Below are 16,367 nucleotides of genomic sequence, written 5' to 3'. Positions count from 1 at the left end.
ACCTGTGTGTGAGGCTGGTATAGCTCATGTAGGTCTCTCCGTTCTCATAGAGGATGTAGAGGGGGAAAATCAGCATGTTCTCCTTTGAGCGCTGGCCTAAGATGTGGCGAGGGGTGCCAGACACTGGCCCAAAGTCGAACGCCACGGCAATCTCTCCCAGAGACGCTGCATAGGAGCGCCTGTTGGATGGACGAGGGGGAGGGTAGAGGAGATTGGGCAATCATCCCAGTTGGAATTGGAGTAGAGTGGCTTGCGAAAGTATTGGCCCCCCTTGAACTTGTTGACCTTTTGCCACATTTCAGGCTTCAAACAAAGATATAAAACAATTAAAAAAAAAATTTTTTATCAACAACAAGTGGGACACAATCATAAAGTGGAACGAAATTTATTGGATATTTCAAACTTTTTTAACAAATCAAAAACTGAAAAATTGGGCGTTCAAAAGTATGCGGCCCCTTTACTTTCAGTGCAGCAAACACACTCCAGAAGTTCAGTGAGGATCTCTGAATGATCCAATGTTGACCTAAATGAATAATGATGATAAATAGAATCCACCTCTGTGTAATCAAGTCTCCGTATAAATGCACCTGCTCTGTGATAGTCTCAGAGGTCCGTTTAAAGCGCAGAGAGCATCATGAAGAACAAGGAACACACCAGGCAGGTCCGAGATACTGTTGTGGAAAAGTTTAAAGCCGGATTTGGATACAAAAAGATTTCCCAAGCTTCAAACATCCCAAGGAGCACTGTGCAAGTGATAATATTGAAATGTAAGTTGTATCAGACCACTGCAAATCTACGAAGACCCGGCCGTCCCTCTAAACTTTCAGCTCATACAAGGAGAAGACTGATCAGGGATGCAGCCAAGAGGCCCATGATCACTCTGGATGAACTGCAGAGATCTACAGCTGAGGTGGGAGACTCTAGCCATAGGACAACAATCAGTCGTATACTGCACAAATCTGGCCTTTATGGAAGAGTGGCAAGAAGAAAGACATTTCTTAAAGATATCCATAAAGTGTCATTTAACCCTCGTGTTGTCTTAACATTCTGTACACTCCCCTTGTCCTAAGGGTAAAAAATGACCCACCTTCACCAAACCCCTAAAATAAAGCAGCTTTATTGAATTTTAAACTCCTAATCTATTTTGCATGAAGAAACAACCTGTACTTCATCACAACATTTGTGAATATGCAGGTTTTGCTTCTTTGCATTGCAGAAAGACTACATTTAATCAGTGGACAACTATTAGTTTTTATTACAGCAGAACTGTCATAACTGTTTTCATTACTAAAGTAGAGGTGTATTATTGCTTAATGCTCCGGGTTGTATTATTCCCCATGTTCTTCGTCAGATACCTCCTCTTCTAAATCATTGTACTCTTGTTCCTTCTGAACATCTGAAAATATCAGATCTACAACCTGTAGATCTGAAAGCTGAGACCCTAACCCTGTTGGGCACTGAAATATGCAGTCATGGCTTCAGCAAAGAATACTGGGGGTACTGTCATTTGCAGGACCTTTGTAGCCTCTGACTGCATTCCCCATTAGTAAACAATGCTTTGAAGACATTTTTATTTAGTCTGAAATTTGGTTTAGTTTGTCTGAAATTGTTTTTATTTTGTCTGTGAGCTTGATTCATGTATGGAGGGGAGATGCTGCACCTGCACACGGAAGTTTTAGCTTTGTCTGAGTTCAATCAGTAGCACAAATAATGTAATTATCTTATTGTATGTGTGTGAGTGTGTGTGTGTGTGTGTATGTGTGTGTGTCAAATATTTTTTTTTGTGGTGTGTGTATAATGGTTTTATAACTGCCGGGTCAAAAATGACCCCTAAGACAATCTTTGTACCCTAGTGGTGTACAGCTTTCATGGAAATGTGAACAAAGACAATGTTTCACTTTATCTAATGTTGGGGTCATTCTAGGAAAAGTCATACATTTTTAGGTAAAAAAAATAACATTTAGGGTGTTTTCTCTGCTGATAAACATAGTGACTGGTCATTTTTGACCCCTAAGACAACACAAGGGTTAAAGTTAGCTAAAAGCCACCTGGGAGACACACCAAACATTTGGAAGAAGGTGCTCTGGACAGATGAATCCAAAATAGAACTTTTTGGCAACAATGCAAAACATTATGTTTGGCGTAAAAGTAACACAGCTCATCACCCTGAACACACCATCCCCATTGTCAAACATGGTGGTGGCAGCATCATGGTTTGGGCCTGCTTTTCTTCAGCAGGGACAGGGAAGATGGTTAAAATTGATGGGAAGATGGATGGAGCCAAATACAGGACCATTCTGGAAGATAACCTGATAGAGTCTGCAAAAGACCTGAGACTGGGACGGAGATTTGTCTTCCAACAAGACAATGATCCAAAACATAAAGCAAAATCTACCATGGAATGGTTCACAAATAAACATATCCAGGTGTTAGAATGGCCAATTCAAAGTCCAGACCTGAATCCAATCGAGAATCTGTGGAAAGAACTGTAAACTGCTGTTCACAAACGCTCTCCATCACTGAGCTTGAGCTGTTTTGCAAGGAGGAATGGGCAAAAATTTCAATCTCTCGATGTGCACAACAGATAGAGACATACCCCAAGCGAATTACAGCTGTAATCGCAGCAAAAGGTAGCTCTACAAAGTATTAAGTTAAGGGGGCCAAATACTTTTGCACGCCCAATTTTTCAGTTTTTGATTTGTTAAAAAAGTTTGAAATTTCCAATAAATTTCGTTCCACTTCATGATTGTGTCCCACTTGTTGTTTTTTTTTTATATATCTTTATGTTTGAAGCCTGAAATGTGGCAAAAGGTCAAAAAGTTCAAGGGGGGAAAATATTTTCGCAAGGCACTGTAAGTGGTAGAGAGAGAGGTTGTGCTAGTTTTCCACGTTGGTTAACCAAAACAGACTTCATAACCCAGAATTTTGTCAGGGTAAGGTAAAATGGCCAGTTGTCTCACCCCCGAGTGTGAACGCTGCTGTCATCCTCCGACTGAGACACAGAGAGAACTCTTGAAGGAGTATGAGGCTCTTTCAACCCATAAAACCTACAGATGCATACACACATAAAATAACAATTATTTAGTTAATTAGAGTTCATTAACAACTGAAAACTACAGTTCTGGAAATAGGCGTGCTGACTAACACCACAGCTACAACTCAACAATAAAGAATCAAAAACCCATAATTTTACGTGAATAAGATGGAAACTATTGAAATGCTGCCGATGTCAATACTTGATAGTGGTACTGTGGACCAACCTGACGGTGTTGTCAGAGGTGAGCAACACCAGGTGAGGCTCTTCCGTCTCACTGGGGTACCAGGTCGCCTGCCGCAGGGTCACTGACGCCGAGCTGGTGAAGAAACGCTCCGCAACAGGGATAGTCCTGACACACACAAAATAAAGTAAAAACTCACTTGTGCCAGTAGACATTAGTTGTCTTACTCCTCCGGTCCTCCGTTGAACTAAGGACAACGAGCATGGGATGAGATTATTTTTGGAAGCTACTCTCTTACTTTCTACTTCATGAACATCAAGCTTAGATATATGAGGAAACAAAACTGAAATAGGAACTCTACAGGATGTTCTACAGACTTAATGTGATCTTGAATTGTCGTAACTAGTGCACAGTGCCTGTGATGCAGTCGGTGATTAAGATGCCAGTGAAACACACAAATTCAGATTACTTGATATGTGCCACAAAGTGCCCATGATCAAATTGGTGGCACACGCACACGCACACGCGCGCACACACACACACACACACACACACACACATGCCCGGAATTATGGATAGAGTACAGTGCCAGCAATAATGTCGGTGACACAGATTTCTGGAATTACAGATTTTTTTAAAGTCAGCAGCAGCGGCGGGTCAAAATTCCTTCCAAATTTTAAGGCATGAATAGACTCTGACCCAATCACTTTCTGAATTGTAATGTACTACTAGTACTAAAATGTATTTTCTTTACTGAAGTTACGTTACTGCTATATTCACTGAGTTTGCTAGTCTAACTAGCTTGAGTAGTCTAGTTCTAGCTAAAGTTACCAGACTAGCTGGAAAATTATTTATACAATTAATTAAATTATAATAATTAATTGGCCATCAACATCACAAACATTACATTGTGAATATTAATTTCAACAAATATATAGCTAACTTAACATTAGCTAGCTAGTTAAATGTACACTTTCTCTTGCGCTAAATGGATGATCCATTGCCTTGGCTGAGCGGAGATAAGTGGTCTGTAGCGATGGGAAGTTCGGATAATTTTACGGACTTGGTTCTTTGAATCTCGTTCATTAAAGGGGCAATTGACTGTTTTTTTGGGGGTATTTCACACTGTTCCTTAAGGTCTCCAAATAGGGTATGTAACATTGGTCGGGTTGAAAATGGCCCGGGTGCTGTTCTATTCCCACTGACAGATCCTCTGAAATGTTCCCGGGAAAAAAACACTAGCTTTTCTCCTTTTATGGTATGCTCATTAATATTTAGATGAGCTGCGCGCTGATTGGTTGGTTTTCAACGAGTGAAGCTGGGGAGCAAAGACGCAACACGGCCAACAGCAGCACTCGCTGAAACACCGAAGTTGGAGACTTGTGCAAATAAATCTATTGTGTCTACACAACACTGTTTAACAGATTGACTATATATCATTTGAAATGATAACATTACTTGTTTCCACTTCTCTTGTTGAAGTAAACTGGATTTACTTGGGTGGGTAGAACGTTAGGCTACAGCTTAGCAACCAAACCATATCCTGATTCTACTCAGCTTCAGTTAGCTAGCTAGCTCTAAATAACTTGCTAAAAAATAACATGACCAAGATCTGGACAAACATGCATCTTGAATTGTAGATTTACATTACACAGGTTATTTATTTGAATGAAACACAGTCAGGAACATGAATCAACGTTAGCCCCATTGCCAATAAACTAGGCTAAATTATCACACATTCTACCTATGCTCTTGCGTTAGCAAGCTAAACTTGTTTACATGCCTACAGTCTAGGTGTTACTAGTAACAGTTACTAGCAATGCTGCCGTATCAAGCACCTGCCTTTCTCTTTCAAATAGATTATCTAGACAGGCGTTAGCAATAAGCCAGACTGCTGTTCGTTTTCTGGCTATTTTTCGGAAGCTTCCCTTCTAATGCCGACTTCAGCTAGTCCAGCTAGAGTCATTTGATGTGTGTAGAAACTTATTTAGCATTCTACCTGGTATGCTATATTATACAGGAAACGTTAGCATTGCTAATAACTGTTAGCACAACATCATACTGTCCTTATAGGCGGTTGCAATGAGCATACGGTCGGAACAGCACCTCTTTCCAGGTTCAGCTTCCTAGCAAATCCTGTTTGCAATTGTCCAAGGTTGTCAAAACTGTCTTGGGTGAAATGTTCAGAGCAAATGAATGATTGAGTGTCGAACTTTGCCGGGATCTTCTCATAAGACAACAGCAGCCATGCCTGTTGAATGTTTGGCTCCTTGGGAAGACTGTGAGTGTTAGCCTTCCCTGTAGGCTACAGCCTGGAACACAGCATTTACGACCGTGGTCCATTTTCAATATCCTTGTTATAATTCAAAACTTTCTTCTTTGTAATTCCTTATAAGTAGCTTACACAGAGCAGCGCGCAGCTAAACTAGTATCGAAGATAGACGCTACCTCGGGCTGGTCTGGATGTAAATTCTGGGGCGTGACAAAGATACAGACCAGAGCCAATAAGAGGGCGATCACCGGTCCTACGTAGGAACGGTAGCTTTGTTGAAAAGCTAGCATTTTACAGCCAAATTTTTTCTTTTTGAGATTTGAATAGGAAAGAGGTGTCAATGGATGGAACACGGTATGTTCATTTTAACCACCGAACTGTCGTTATTTAACTATGACAAGGTAAAATCGGTTTTGCAGTCAATTGCCCCTTTAAAAAGGATGAAAGCAAATCCTTTCTGTTCAGCGTATGTATACAGATCATGTAAAAAATGATCCAAAAACTCTTCAGTTAAAACATTCGTTCCTCTGCCGACCGTGTCTTCGGGTTAAAGATTCGTTCATCTCCCGAGTCTTCGGATCCTTTTTCACGTAACCTGCATAGGTTTAGTAGAGGAAACATATACCTCATTCCCTTTCGTGCGACTGCTGTGTTTGGTATAGTAAGACGTGAATGATATTCATTCAATAGTCATACTGACTGGTTTTGTCATTTTCACTTTACATTTACCCTTACAGTTTAGTGCAGTGTAATTGTTTGCTGTGATAATGAAATGCCATCTCTTTCAATTGGTGTGAACTGTGAACTTACTGCATGCCCCCCTTCTATGGACAATGTCACTCAAAGTTCACAGACTTAAATCAAGTGTCTTAAACAGAATTTTCCTAATTAGACTTAATGGTCTAATCTAAGACCATTTCACTTGAATTGCACATGTGTGGCAGATAAAATATTTTAAGAAAAGTGCAGTACAGTACATGACTGTTTGGTTTTAAATTGTAATTTACTATCACACTAGCATTTAATTATCACGCCAAACAATTACACTGCACTAAACTGTAATTGTAAATCATTTAAATCAGGGGTGGGGAACGTCCGGCCCGCAACATCATTTGGTCCAGCCCGCCATGGCACTGCAGGAACCATATTATTAAGTGCATTATTCGTGGAGGCGCGCAGTGTTGCGTACCGTCGTCGTCGTCGTCATCTACCGCTTGTCCGGGGATCGGGTCGCGGGGGCAACGACCTAAGCAGCATGTGTTGCGTACCAATATACCAAAAATTGCGCTCGCATGAAGTGTGGAATTCCTTTCGAGCAAATCAAACCCAGAAAACGTTGTTAGTTTGGCATAAGCCCCAAATGTTTACATCTGGCTCCGTGCCTGATTAACACTCGGATCGATAAAAATCTACAGTCTCAAAAATGGTAGCAATATAACAAAATAATACGATCCTTTTCGTAATCATGATACCCCCCAGAAATGTTCACTGCACCCACATTCAAAGCAGGCTGCCTCCGTGCCAGCTAACATCACAAACCTAACAAAGACAAGCAGTTCCAGCCATCACATTAGGGGTGAGTTAATTAAATGTTTGAGCAAATATTGCAGGCACATTTTTTTGTTGATAATTCTGTACGCCCCCCAAATGATTTTATAAATATCCAAATGGCCCTTTGCAGAAAAAAGGTTCCCCACCCCTGATTTAAATGGATGCACTTGGGAAATAGCCGCCCCCCTCTTCATGCTGGCCCTAAGGCGGCTGCTTGTCGCCTATAGGAATGACCGGCACTGTCTTGGTGCGCTTCTCAGGAGTAAATCCAAGTGCATAACTGAGATGAGTAGCCTAAAATAATACAACTAGCCGGCTTACCATACAGTGCAATAGGCAATAGTTTATGTGTGCCTGCAACAGAACATAAGGTTGTTAAAAAAACGACACACACACACACACACTAAAATATGAACTGGGTGAAAAGCGTGAGTGAGACTTAAGAGCCCTGCATTTCTAGCTAACTGCATTACAGACTCTGAAAACAGCAAAAGCTAGAAATAAATGGTATACCTTAAAGCCTGTATGAGATTGCAAATTGACCTAATTCTGAAAGAAAGTAGGTACACTATAAGCAGAACCGTCGCATGGGTTGTGCCAACTGCACACTGGGAGCCTCGTGCTTGGTTTGCAAACACGTTCTATTTTTATTTTTTACTTTCAATATTTTCCTGTTCTGGACTCGATGTGCTCTAAAATGAAATCACTGTTTGTCGTATGTATTTTTTAATTCATGATTTACGTTACGCCACAGGGCGTTTGTGCACGCCCTGTGAGTGGGCAAGGAGGAAGAAGGAGCGTGTGATTCTTGTGCATGCATCATGGTGTATGTCAATAAGCAAGGCCTCGCATGTTAAGTTCGCGCAGGGCCTCGCATCACCCCTGCGACGGTTCTGACTATAAATTAATACACGTGATGACACGCAGGTCCGTTTTCTTGAAGACACAGTAGCCTGCAGCTTTTATCGCTGTGATTCAACTGCCTATTACAGCGTATCAAAGTAACGTTTTTTCTTAATGCCAGTATTATACGGTTCCTAAAAAGCCCGTACCTTGGTACGGTACCAGTATACTGTTTAAGAATGTATTGTGCATATTAAAGTTATGTCTTATGAACTTAGAAGTGTGCTCAGGCTTAAACATTGTGTCTCACACAGGGCAGGGGGAGTCATGGGTGCGGGCGGAGAAAGAGGAACAATCCAGACGAGTCTCGACCACAGTGTGGGAAAAAGGCTCTTCATTTTCAGAAACAACCTTAAAACCGGGAGGAGACGGCACCCGAGCAAGTGGGACGCGTCGGCAAGAACAACTCCCTGCTGCACAAGAGAACAAGCTCAACCCTCTTCTTGTGTTTTTGTTTTACTGCACTGTATAATATATGCTGGGGAAGGGACGGACAGTTAGTTGGACTTTGTAAACTAACCCAAACTCTGTTCCAGGTAGGGAAATGTAGACAACCCTAGAGCTCTGTACTTGTTTATTTCCAACTGCTGTATTAAAGCTGATATTATTCGACCTCTGCGATTCCAGACCACTCTTTTTAGAACACGGACTTGTGTCATTGAATACCATCATTATATATTGGAATAGACACAACAAATTAAATCCTTCACTGTGCAACACTAATGTAAATGTTTTATTTTCTTTCTTAATTTCTGCAAATCTAAAAAAAATATTAAACAAAAAATGTTCACTTTGTCATCATTGGGGTATAGGTGGTGGGTCGAAGCTCAAAATAATGCATTTGAACGATCCCTGGCGATGGAGGAGCTGGATTTTTCTGTATCGCTTAAACTTTTCTACAGCCTTAAAAAAAAAAAAATCGAGTTCTTGCACATTTTTCAAGGAACAAACATTTTGTTTCTTTATCAACACAGGCATGTTTTCCGGACAACTATGGTCCACATCCAATAAGAACTCATATACAAGACACCTTTCTAAAATCCACCAATCGTATACCCCAATATTCAAGGCGAGTAAAGTAGGAAGTAAATGTACAGAACATTGTTCAAACAAATGTACAGTATTGTTTTAAGTGTGTGTCGCCTAAACATATAATAATAACAACAGGAATCAATGACATACAAAATACCACAAGATTAACACATCAGTACTCTTATCTCCCAAATAAACGTACCGGTACGTTAGTTTTTTTTACCCAAAAAATCCACCCGGAACATTCTTATTTTGGACGATACGTTTATTTTTTGGGGTAAAATTGACGCAATTTTAGAAAATTCCATGCATTTTTTTCGGAAGGGAAGATACATTTTAAATCAATGTGAAAAAGTTAGCTAACTTAGTTAGCTAGCTAGCTACTGGCAAGTAGCTTACATTAGCTAACAACGTTAGCCAGAGCCTCATTAGCTTTAGCAACTGTACACTCACATAACGGTTCCCATTCAGCACACCAGCATGACAGTCACAACCTATTGACAACGAGCCTCTCATCGTCAAATACAAATCCCAGGATATTTACTTTTTTATATTTGCGAACTTGCTGTTAGATACTTTGAAGGTGTAACTAGTACTGGTGCAAGTTCAGGATTGTATGCCGCACAAGACGTGGAATAAGAGTTGCTGCGAGATGATGTCATTAGAAATATCACAGCACCTGCTATTGTGCTGCGCGGCAGTCGTGTCTACTATAAGTTTGTTGAGGTATACCAGTAGTCATGGCATGTTTGTTATTTGACAGCTTTGTAACTATGTATGATAATTACCGTAATTTGATGAGCTGTCTGAAACCATTCTGACAGTAACCTATGGCCAATATTCTCAACAGGAGATTGAAGAAGGCCATGGTTAATTGCACTTGATGTGGGCTACTAATGTTTTTGTCTTTACATCTTGAACAAAATTAATAAATTCCTCCAAAATAACTTTGCCACACACATGTATTAACTGTTTTAAGATACAAGGGAAAGATAACCATGACTAAAATGGGGATTCACTAAAATCAGTATTATTGCACAGAACCAAACTGTAGCACACTTTGCTTGGTAGAACAGTCATTTAAAATTGCTCAGCATGCCTAAGAATATATAATTATCATATTACGCTTGCATATTTAATCAGGTGGAGTCAGGTGGCTGAGAGGTTAGGGAATCGGGCTAGTAATCAGAAGGTTGCCAGTTCGGCCATGCCCAATGACGTTGTGTCCTTGGAAGTGCAAGGCACTTCACCCTACTTGCCTCGGGGGAGTGTCCCTGTACTTACTGTAAGTCGCTCTGGATAAGAGCGTCTGCTAAATGACTAAATGTAAGCTGTCCATACACTATTTTGGCTGATAGTGTATGGACAGCTGCCCCATATTTCCAGATTTCCAATTAACAGTCTGCCTCCACAGATCCAGAGGGGCTTGGACAGTAGCAGACTGTGGCTGTTTGAAGGGCAGGGGCGGAAAGATTTAAAGGGCTGCTACTGCACGACATAGTCTCTCACCAGTATAAAAATGGGAATGGGACTCTGTTGCCATTAAGGCAAAACGTTTAAGGGACTTTTAATTTGACAAGCTGTCCCGGGAGTTTTGTGGTTAGAAAAAGCCATTTCCCGTTAGAGTGGAAAGTAAACAGACGTCCAATGCATCGATTGTTAGCGGTAGAGGCAATGTTGTAAGTTCAAATTCATTGTTAAGTTAATAAGTTAATGTTAAAATACTGTTTAAAAAGGAAAGACTACACAGTTAAGTCTTATTTACATACATTTACAGGTATTTCTATTACGAGATTTATGCTAAAACAGTCAAACTTTATTCCTTTGTTACTTTTTACTCTCATGTAAGATGATATTGGAAGCCAGTAAACGCTCACTTCGACTTGTCATTTTGCATCAGAGTTAGCTGGATGTATAGCTACAGTTGCTACACTGCAGTGAGGACATCCCAGTAAAAAAACAGAAGTTGGTGTTGAACTTCATTGCAAGATGGACACAAAAAGTGTTAAGGCTTCTGTAGCAAGTGGAAGAAGTTCTCGTTCATCTGCATCATCAAACAGTGCGCTTATCCACACACATGCAAAAGCAGCAGCTGCTTAATTACGCGCTACATATGCAAGACAAGAAGCTAAAGCTAAAATAGACAAAGCAGCTAAAGAAGCTAAATCAGTTGGAAACAGTAAGAAGAGAGACTGAGCTTGAGACACTCGCCATGTGCCGTGAAACAGCAGCTGCTGACACCAAAGTAGCCGTTTGGGAATTTGCTCACACAAAGGAGAGATGTATTCTGTTGGATGAAACGGCCCCTCAGAAGAAGATAAACTAGAGCGGACAAGTGAATACGTCCAAGCTCATTTTGACCCAACTAGTTCCCCAGAGCGAGCAGCTACGAAGGCTTGCACTCAGCCATTTCAGCCAGCTACAGCTGCCACTCTCTGTTTCAGTTCAAACAACCCCCTTTTCTTCATACCGGCAGGTTCCTGTTTCTTCACATGAACCACCACAGGCTAACAACACTGGTAATGTGGACTTAGTAGTAGATGTCCCAGACTATGCTTATGTTCCACCAGCAGTCAAACTGTCAGACATATTTGACATAAAGGATGCTTAGGTAAATTCAAAAACATCTTACACTGACTTGAATGTTTCTGCTCCACACTTCTTCCCTCAGCTGAAAACTGACTTAAGTGTGTCTACAACTGAAAATCTTGCACAATATTTAATTCTACGTGACCTGGTGAGTGCAAGCTTGTATGAGTTAGATGATCAACCTGAAAATTATCGTTCTTGGCAGTCTTCATAAAAATGCTCACTCAAAAATGCTCACTGCTACCGAGGAGCTGGACTTAATGACTCGATGGCTTGGCAAAGAATCTAGCAACCCAGTGAAACGCTTACGTTCAGTGCACATAGCAAGTCCAGACATAGCACCCAGGAAAGCCTAGGAACGTCTTCAGGAATGTTACGCAACACCAGAGGTAGTTGAAAAGGCCCTCTTCACTCGACTTGACAAATTTTCTAGGCTTTCGGCAAAATAAAATCTGAAGCTAAGGGAGCTAGCAGATCTGCTGATGGAAGTGCAGTGTGCTAAGGAAGACGGCTACCTTCCAGGTTTGTCCTACCTGGATACTGCATGCGGCATTGAACCTATAGTAGCCAAGCTGCCTTATGGACTTCAAGAAAAATGGATCTCTGCGGGTTCAAGGTATAAAGAAGGAAATGGAGGACGGTTTCCACCATTTGAGTTCTTTACTAGGTTTGTGTACTATGAGGCAAAGAAAAGGAAAGATCCCAGCTTTGCCTTTTTAAATGCTAGTGGGCCTCCTTTGAAGGCTGAAAGTTCCCACTTTAAAAGCACCAAGAACCCCATTGCAGTTCATAAGACCAATGTCTCCCCAGCAGAGTCAAAAACCCTTCCAGTGATCCCAATAAGAGCTGTCCAATACACGCAAAGCCACATCCACTGAACAAATGCAAAGCGTTTACAGCCAAATATCTTCAAGACAGGAAAAACTAGGATTCTGCTTTAAGTGCTGTGGCTCAAATACTCATGTGGCAAAGGACTTCACTGCATCATTAAAATGTCCTGAGTGTGACAGCACAAGACATGTCTCAGCTACGCATCCGGGCCCTGCACCACAAAACACGGCTCCTGCCCCCTCGTCACAGAATGGTGGGGAGGGAGAAGAGGACAACGACAGCACGGATGTCGTCAGCTCAAATTGCACTGAAGTATGTGGTGCAGGACAAGTGGGGCGGTCATGTTCCAAGATATGCCTAGGAAAGGTGTATCACAAGAGTTGTCCAGCAAAAGCCATCAAGGCATAAATTGTTTTAGATGACCAAAGCAACCGGTCATTGGCGAGGTCCAGTTTCTTTGACCTGTTCAACATTCTGTGTGAGTCATATCCTTACCGACTGAGAACATGTTCCAGCACAGTAGAAACGTTTGGCAGAAGGGCTGAAGATTTTATGGTCGAAGCACTCGATGGGAAGGTTACAATCCCTCACCCCCCGCTTATTGAATGTAATGACTTACCTGACAACCAGGCTGAAATCCCCACGCCGATCGCCGCTCTTCATCAACCTCACCTCGTCAAAGTAGCAGAACACATCCCGGACCCCACTGCTGAGATCCTCCTGCTGCTTAGTAGAGACATAATAACAGCCCACAAGGTAAGGGAGCAACTAAAGGGCCCTCTTAATGCCCCCTTTGCTCAATGCCTTGACCTAGGATGGGTGTTGGTCGGTGAGGTATGCCTAGGGAATGCACACAAACCGAATGTCAGCACTTACAGGACAACAGTGTTTGATTGTCGTCGGCCTTCACTCCTCCAACCGTGCTTTTTGCATGTGAGAGAAGAGCATCATGGAAAAGACTCTAAGAACAGTGTCTTAGGGCCCAGCAGGGCTAAAGAAGATCGGCTGGGTCAAAACACATTTGACCGCACCAAACAAGACAACAAGCTGGCAACTTCAGTTGAAGATGAGATCTTCTTGAGAATAATGGAAAAGAGGTCTACAGAAATGATTCACACAGTTGGGTCGCTCCGTTACCGTTCAGGCAACCTAGACAACGGTTGCCTAACAACTGTGATCAAGCACTTAAATGGTTTAAATCCCTTCAATGCAACCTGAGGAGGAGACCAGAGATAGAACATCAATATGTGGCATTCATGGGTAAACTGCTGGAAAATTACCATGCTGGTAATAACGCCAGGACTAACGGAAGCCGAAGAGTGATGGTACTTACCAAGCTTTGCAGTATTTCACCCACAAAAATCTGGCCAGATCAGGGTGGTGTTTGATTCAAGTGCCCAACACTCTGGAATCTCCTTGAATGATGTGCTCTTGACTGGTCCTGATCTTAACAACTCCCTTCTGGGAGTACTCCTGCGGTTCCGAAACGAAAAGGTTGCTGTCATGGCAGATATACAGCAGACGTTTTACTGCTTCCTTGTAGAGGAAAAGCACAGGAACTATCTCAGATTTTTATGGTTCAAGGACAATGATGTGATGAATGAAGTCATAAACTTCAGGATGAAGGTCCATGTTTTTGGGAATAGCCCATCTCGCACCGCTACAACCTGGCTGCGACAAAACAAACCGAAACTGCTGCACGGCAAGCAGGGGTGCCTGCAGCTGCCTGAAGGGGGCGCCAATATGCCAATTCCCCACTAACTGAAATGATCGATAAGAGAAAACCGCGCAGATATATATATTTTTTAATGCTTGTGCGCCCCCCACGTGACATGAAAAAATGCCGCACCGGGCGGCTGCCCGGTCTACCCGTGCCTAAAACCGCCCCTGGTGGCTATCTACGGGCTTAGAAGAGCCATCAGAGAGGGTGTGCAAAGACACGGAGCAGACACCATCACCTTCGTCGAGCGCCACTTTTATGTTGATCACAGTCTTTGTTCTGTCCCAACTGATGCTGAAGCCATTGACTTGCTGCGTAGGACTCAGGCTTCACTTGCTGGTTCCAACCTCAGGCAACACAAGTTTGCATTGAACAGTCAGGCTGTCTTGGCGGCCTTCCCAAGTGAGGACTGTGTGGGAGCTGGTTAAGATGTAGACCTCAGTGGAGATGAGTCGCCAACTCAACGCAGCTTAGGCCTCCTGTGGGAGATAGCAAGGGACATGGACAGTTCTCTCCATGGTGAACAGTGTTTTTGACCCAATGAGTTTTTTGGTTCCGGACACGATCCAAGTAAGAGCCCTCCACAGAGAGCTGAATTCTGAGACATCAGAGTGGGACACCCCATTACCTGAAGATAAATTAGGCAAGTGGGAGGCTTGGCGAAACTCCCTTCAAAAGTTGAAGCATTTCCATATACCAAGGATGTACACAGGCATCTCTCTAATCAAGGCAGAACGAGTAGAACTCAGTGTGTTCTGTGATGCTTCTGCTAAGGCCATAGGTGCTATAGCGTATTTGAAGACCATCCAAGAAGACATTGTTGACATTGGATTTGTCATGGGGAAGTCTAAACTTTCTCCTCAATCTGAGCCAACCATACAGAGACTCGAGCTATGCGCAACGGTTTTGGCTGTGGAAATGGCTGAACTGATTCAAGATGAACTGGACTTGAAGCGTGATTCCACTAAGTTCTACACGAATAGCAAAGTGGTCCTTGGATACATTAACAACCAATCCAGACGGTTTTATGTATATGTCCACAATCGAGTCCAGCGTATCCACCAGACCACTAATCCACAATGTGGCACTCTTAATCCATGTAGCGAGATCTTACAAGTCCCATCATGGACAAGTGTAAGGGATGGCATAAATGTGAGATGCCACTCTCTCCGGATGAGCTTTACCAAGCAAGAGAAGTCATCATCAGAGCTGTGCAGACGAAAGCATTTGAGAAAGAGTTTGAAGCTTAAGAAAGAGACAAGCCAGCTCCTATAAAAGGCTGCCTACATTGTCTCAACCCTATCTTGCGGAATGACCCCATCTGCCTCGGAGGCCGCCTGAAAAACGCAGACGTGGAGATTGAGCAAAAGAACCCTGTTATTCTCCCAAAAGAAAACCATGTGTACTTACTGCTCATCAGACACCATCATACCCAAGTAAAACATCAGGGTCGCCATCTAACTGAAGGCGCCGTGAGAACTGCAGGACTCTGGATCCTGGGAGGTAAAAGGCTCATTTACTCAACTGCAGACTAAGAGGGCGGATGCAGGAGCAACAAATGGCAGATCTGCCACTAGAGCGTCTCAAGGCCTGCCCTCCCTTCACGTATGTGGGGTTGGATGTCTTTGAATCATGGTGCATCACTACCAGACGTACAAGAGGGGCGCAGTCTGAGAGCAAGCGGTGGGCCATGTTGTTCTGTTGTATGAGCTGTAGGGCAGTTCACATCGAGGTGATTGCCTCAATGGACGCTTCAAGCTGCATCAATGCCTTGAGGCGCTTCTTTGCCATAAGAGGACCAGCCAAATAACTAAGGTCAGATTGTGGTACAAATTTCATTGGGGCCTGCAGAGAACTCAGGATGAGTGCAGATCAACCAGACACCACTGTGCAGAAGTGCTTACACCAACAAGGATGTTCCTGGGTGTAATAATTGATTGTAACTTGTCTAGATGCTCTGCTTAGTTTCTAAGGCCTTATTTTATGTCAATTAACCAATGGCTTTTGAAAACAGTTAAAGTTATTATTTCTTAACTTGTTTATTTAAATTAATAAATTTTTTGGAGATGAAGTAAACACGTAAATCATTCATATCTGCACTTCAAAAAGTCTGAATTTACATTTCCAAACACGGACTAAAGTGCTTTGAGCGCAGGAATTTACTCGACGGAACTGTCTTTTGAGATTCTGTTTCCGCCTGTTTGAAATGATTTGCAACACATTTTAGTTTAGCTTGACTTTTAACCTGAAA

General features: G+C 42.4%; 1 protein-coding gene across 2 annotated transcripts in view; it reads right to left on the bottom strand.

Annotated features, from left to right (window-relative positions):
• The window catches only part of nup88 (nucleoporin 88), a 48,348-nt gene that overhangs the window by 16,045 nt on the left and 15,936 nt on the right, over positions 1–16,367 (bottom strand). Inside the window, exons 3-5 of one of the 2 annotated variants that reach the window (XM_084698515.1) lie at positions 3,261–3,386; positions 2,961–3,047; positions 3–179 (exon numbers count right to left, since the gene is read on the bottom strand). The exons of the other annotated variant lie outside the window; for it this stretch is intronic. Of the exons in view, the coding sequence (XP_084554641.1) occupies positions 3–179; positions 2,961–3,047; positions 3,261–3,386 (390 nt within the window). The remainder of the gene's footprint in view (positions 1–2; positions 180–2,960; positions 3,048–3,260; positions 3,387–16,367) is intronic. 2 annotated transcript variants of the gene reach the window in all.

This window comes from Hypomesus nipponensis, chromosome 5 (genome assembly GCF_054491055.1).
Source record: "Hypomesus nipponensis isolate SF chromosome 5, ASM5449105v1, whole genome shotgun sequence".
In the NCBI taxonomy this organism is placed as follows: Eukaryota; Metazoa; Chordata; class Actinopteri; order Osmeriformes; family Osmeridae; genus Hypomesus; species Hypomesus nipponensis.
This window is presented reverse-complemented; position numbering and strand designations above follow the sequence as displayed.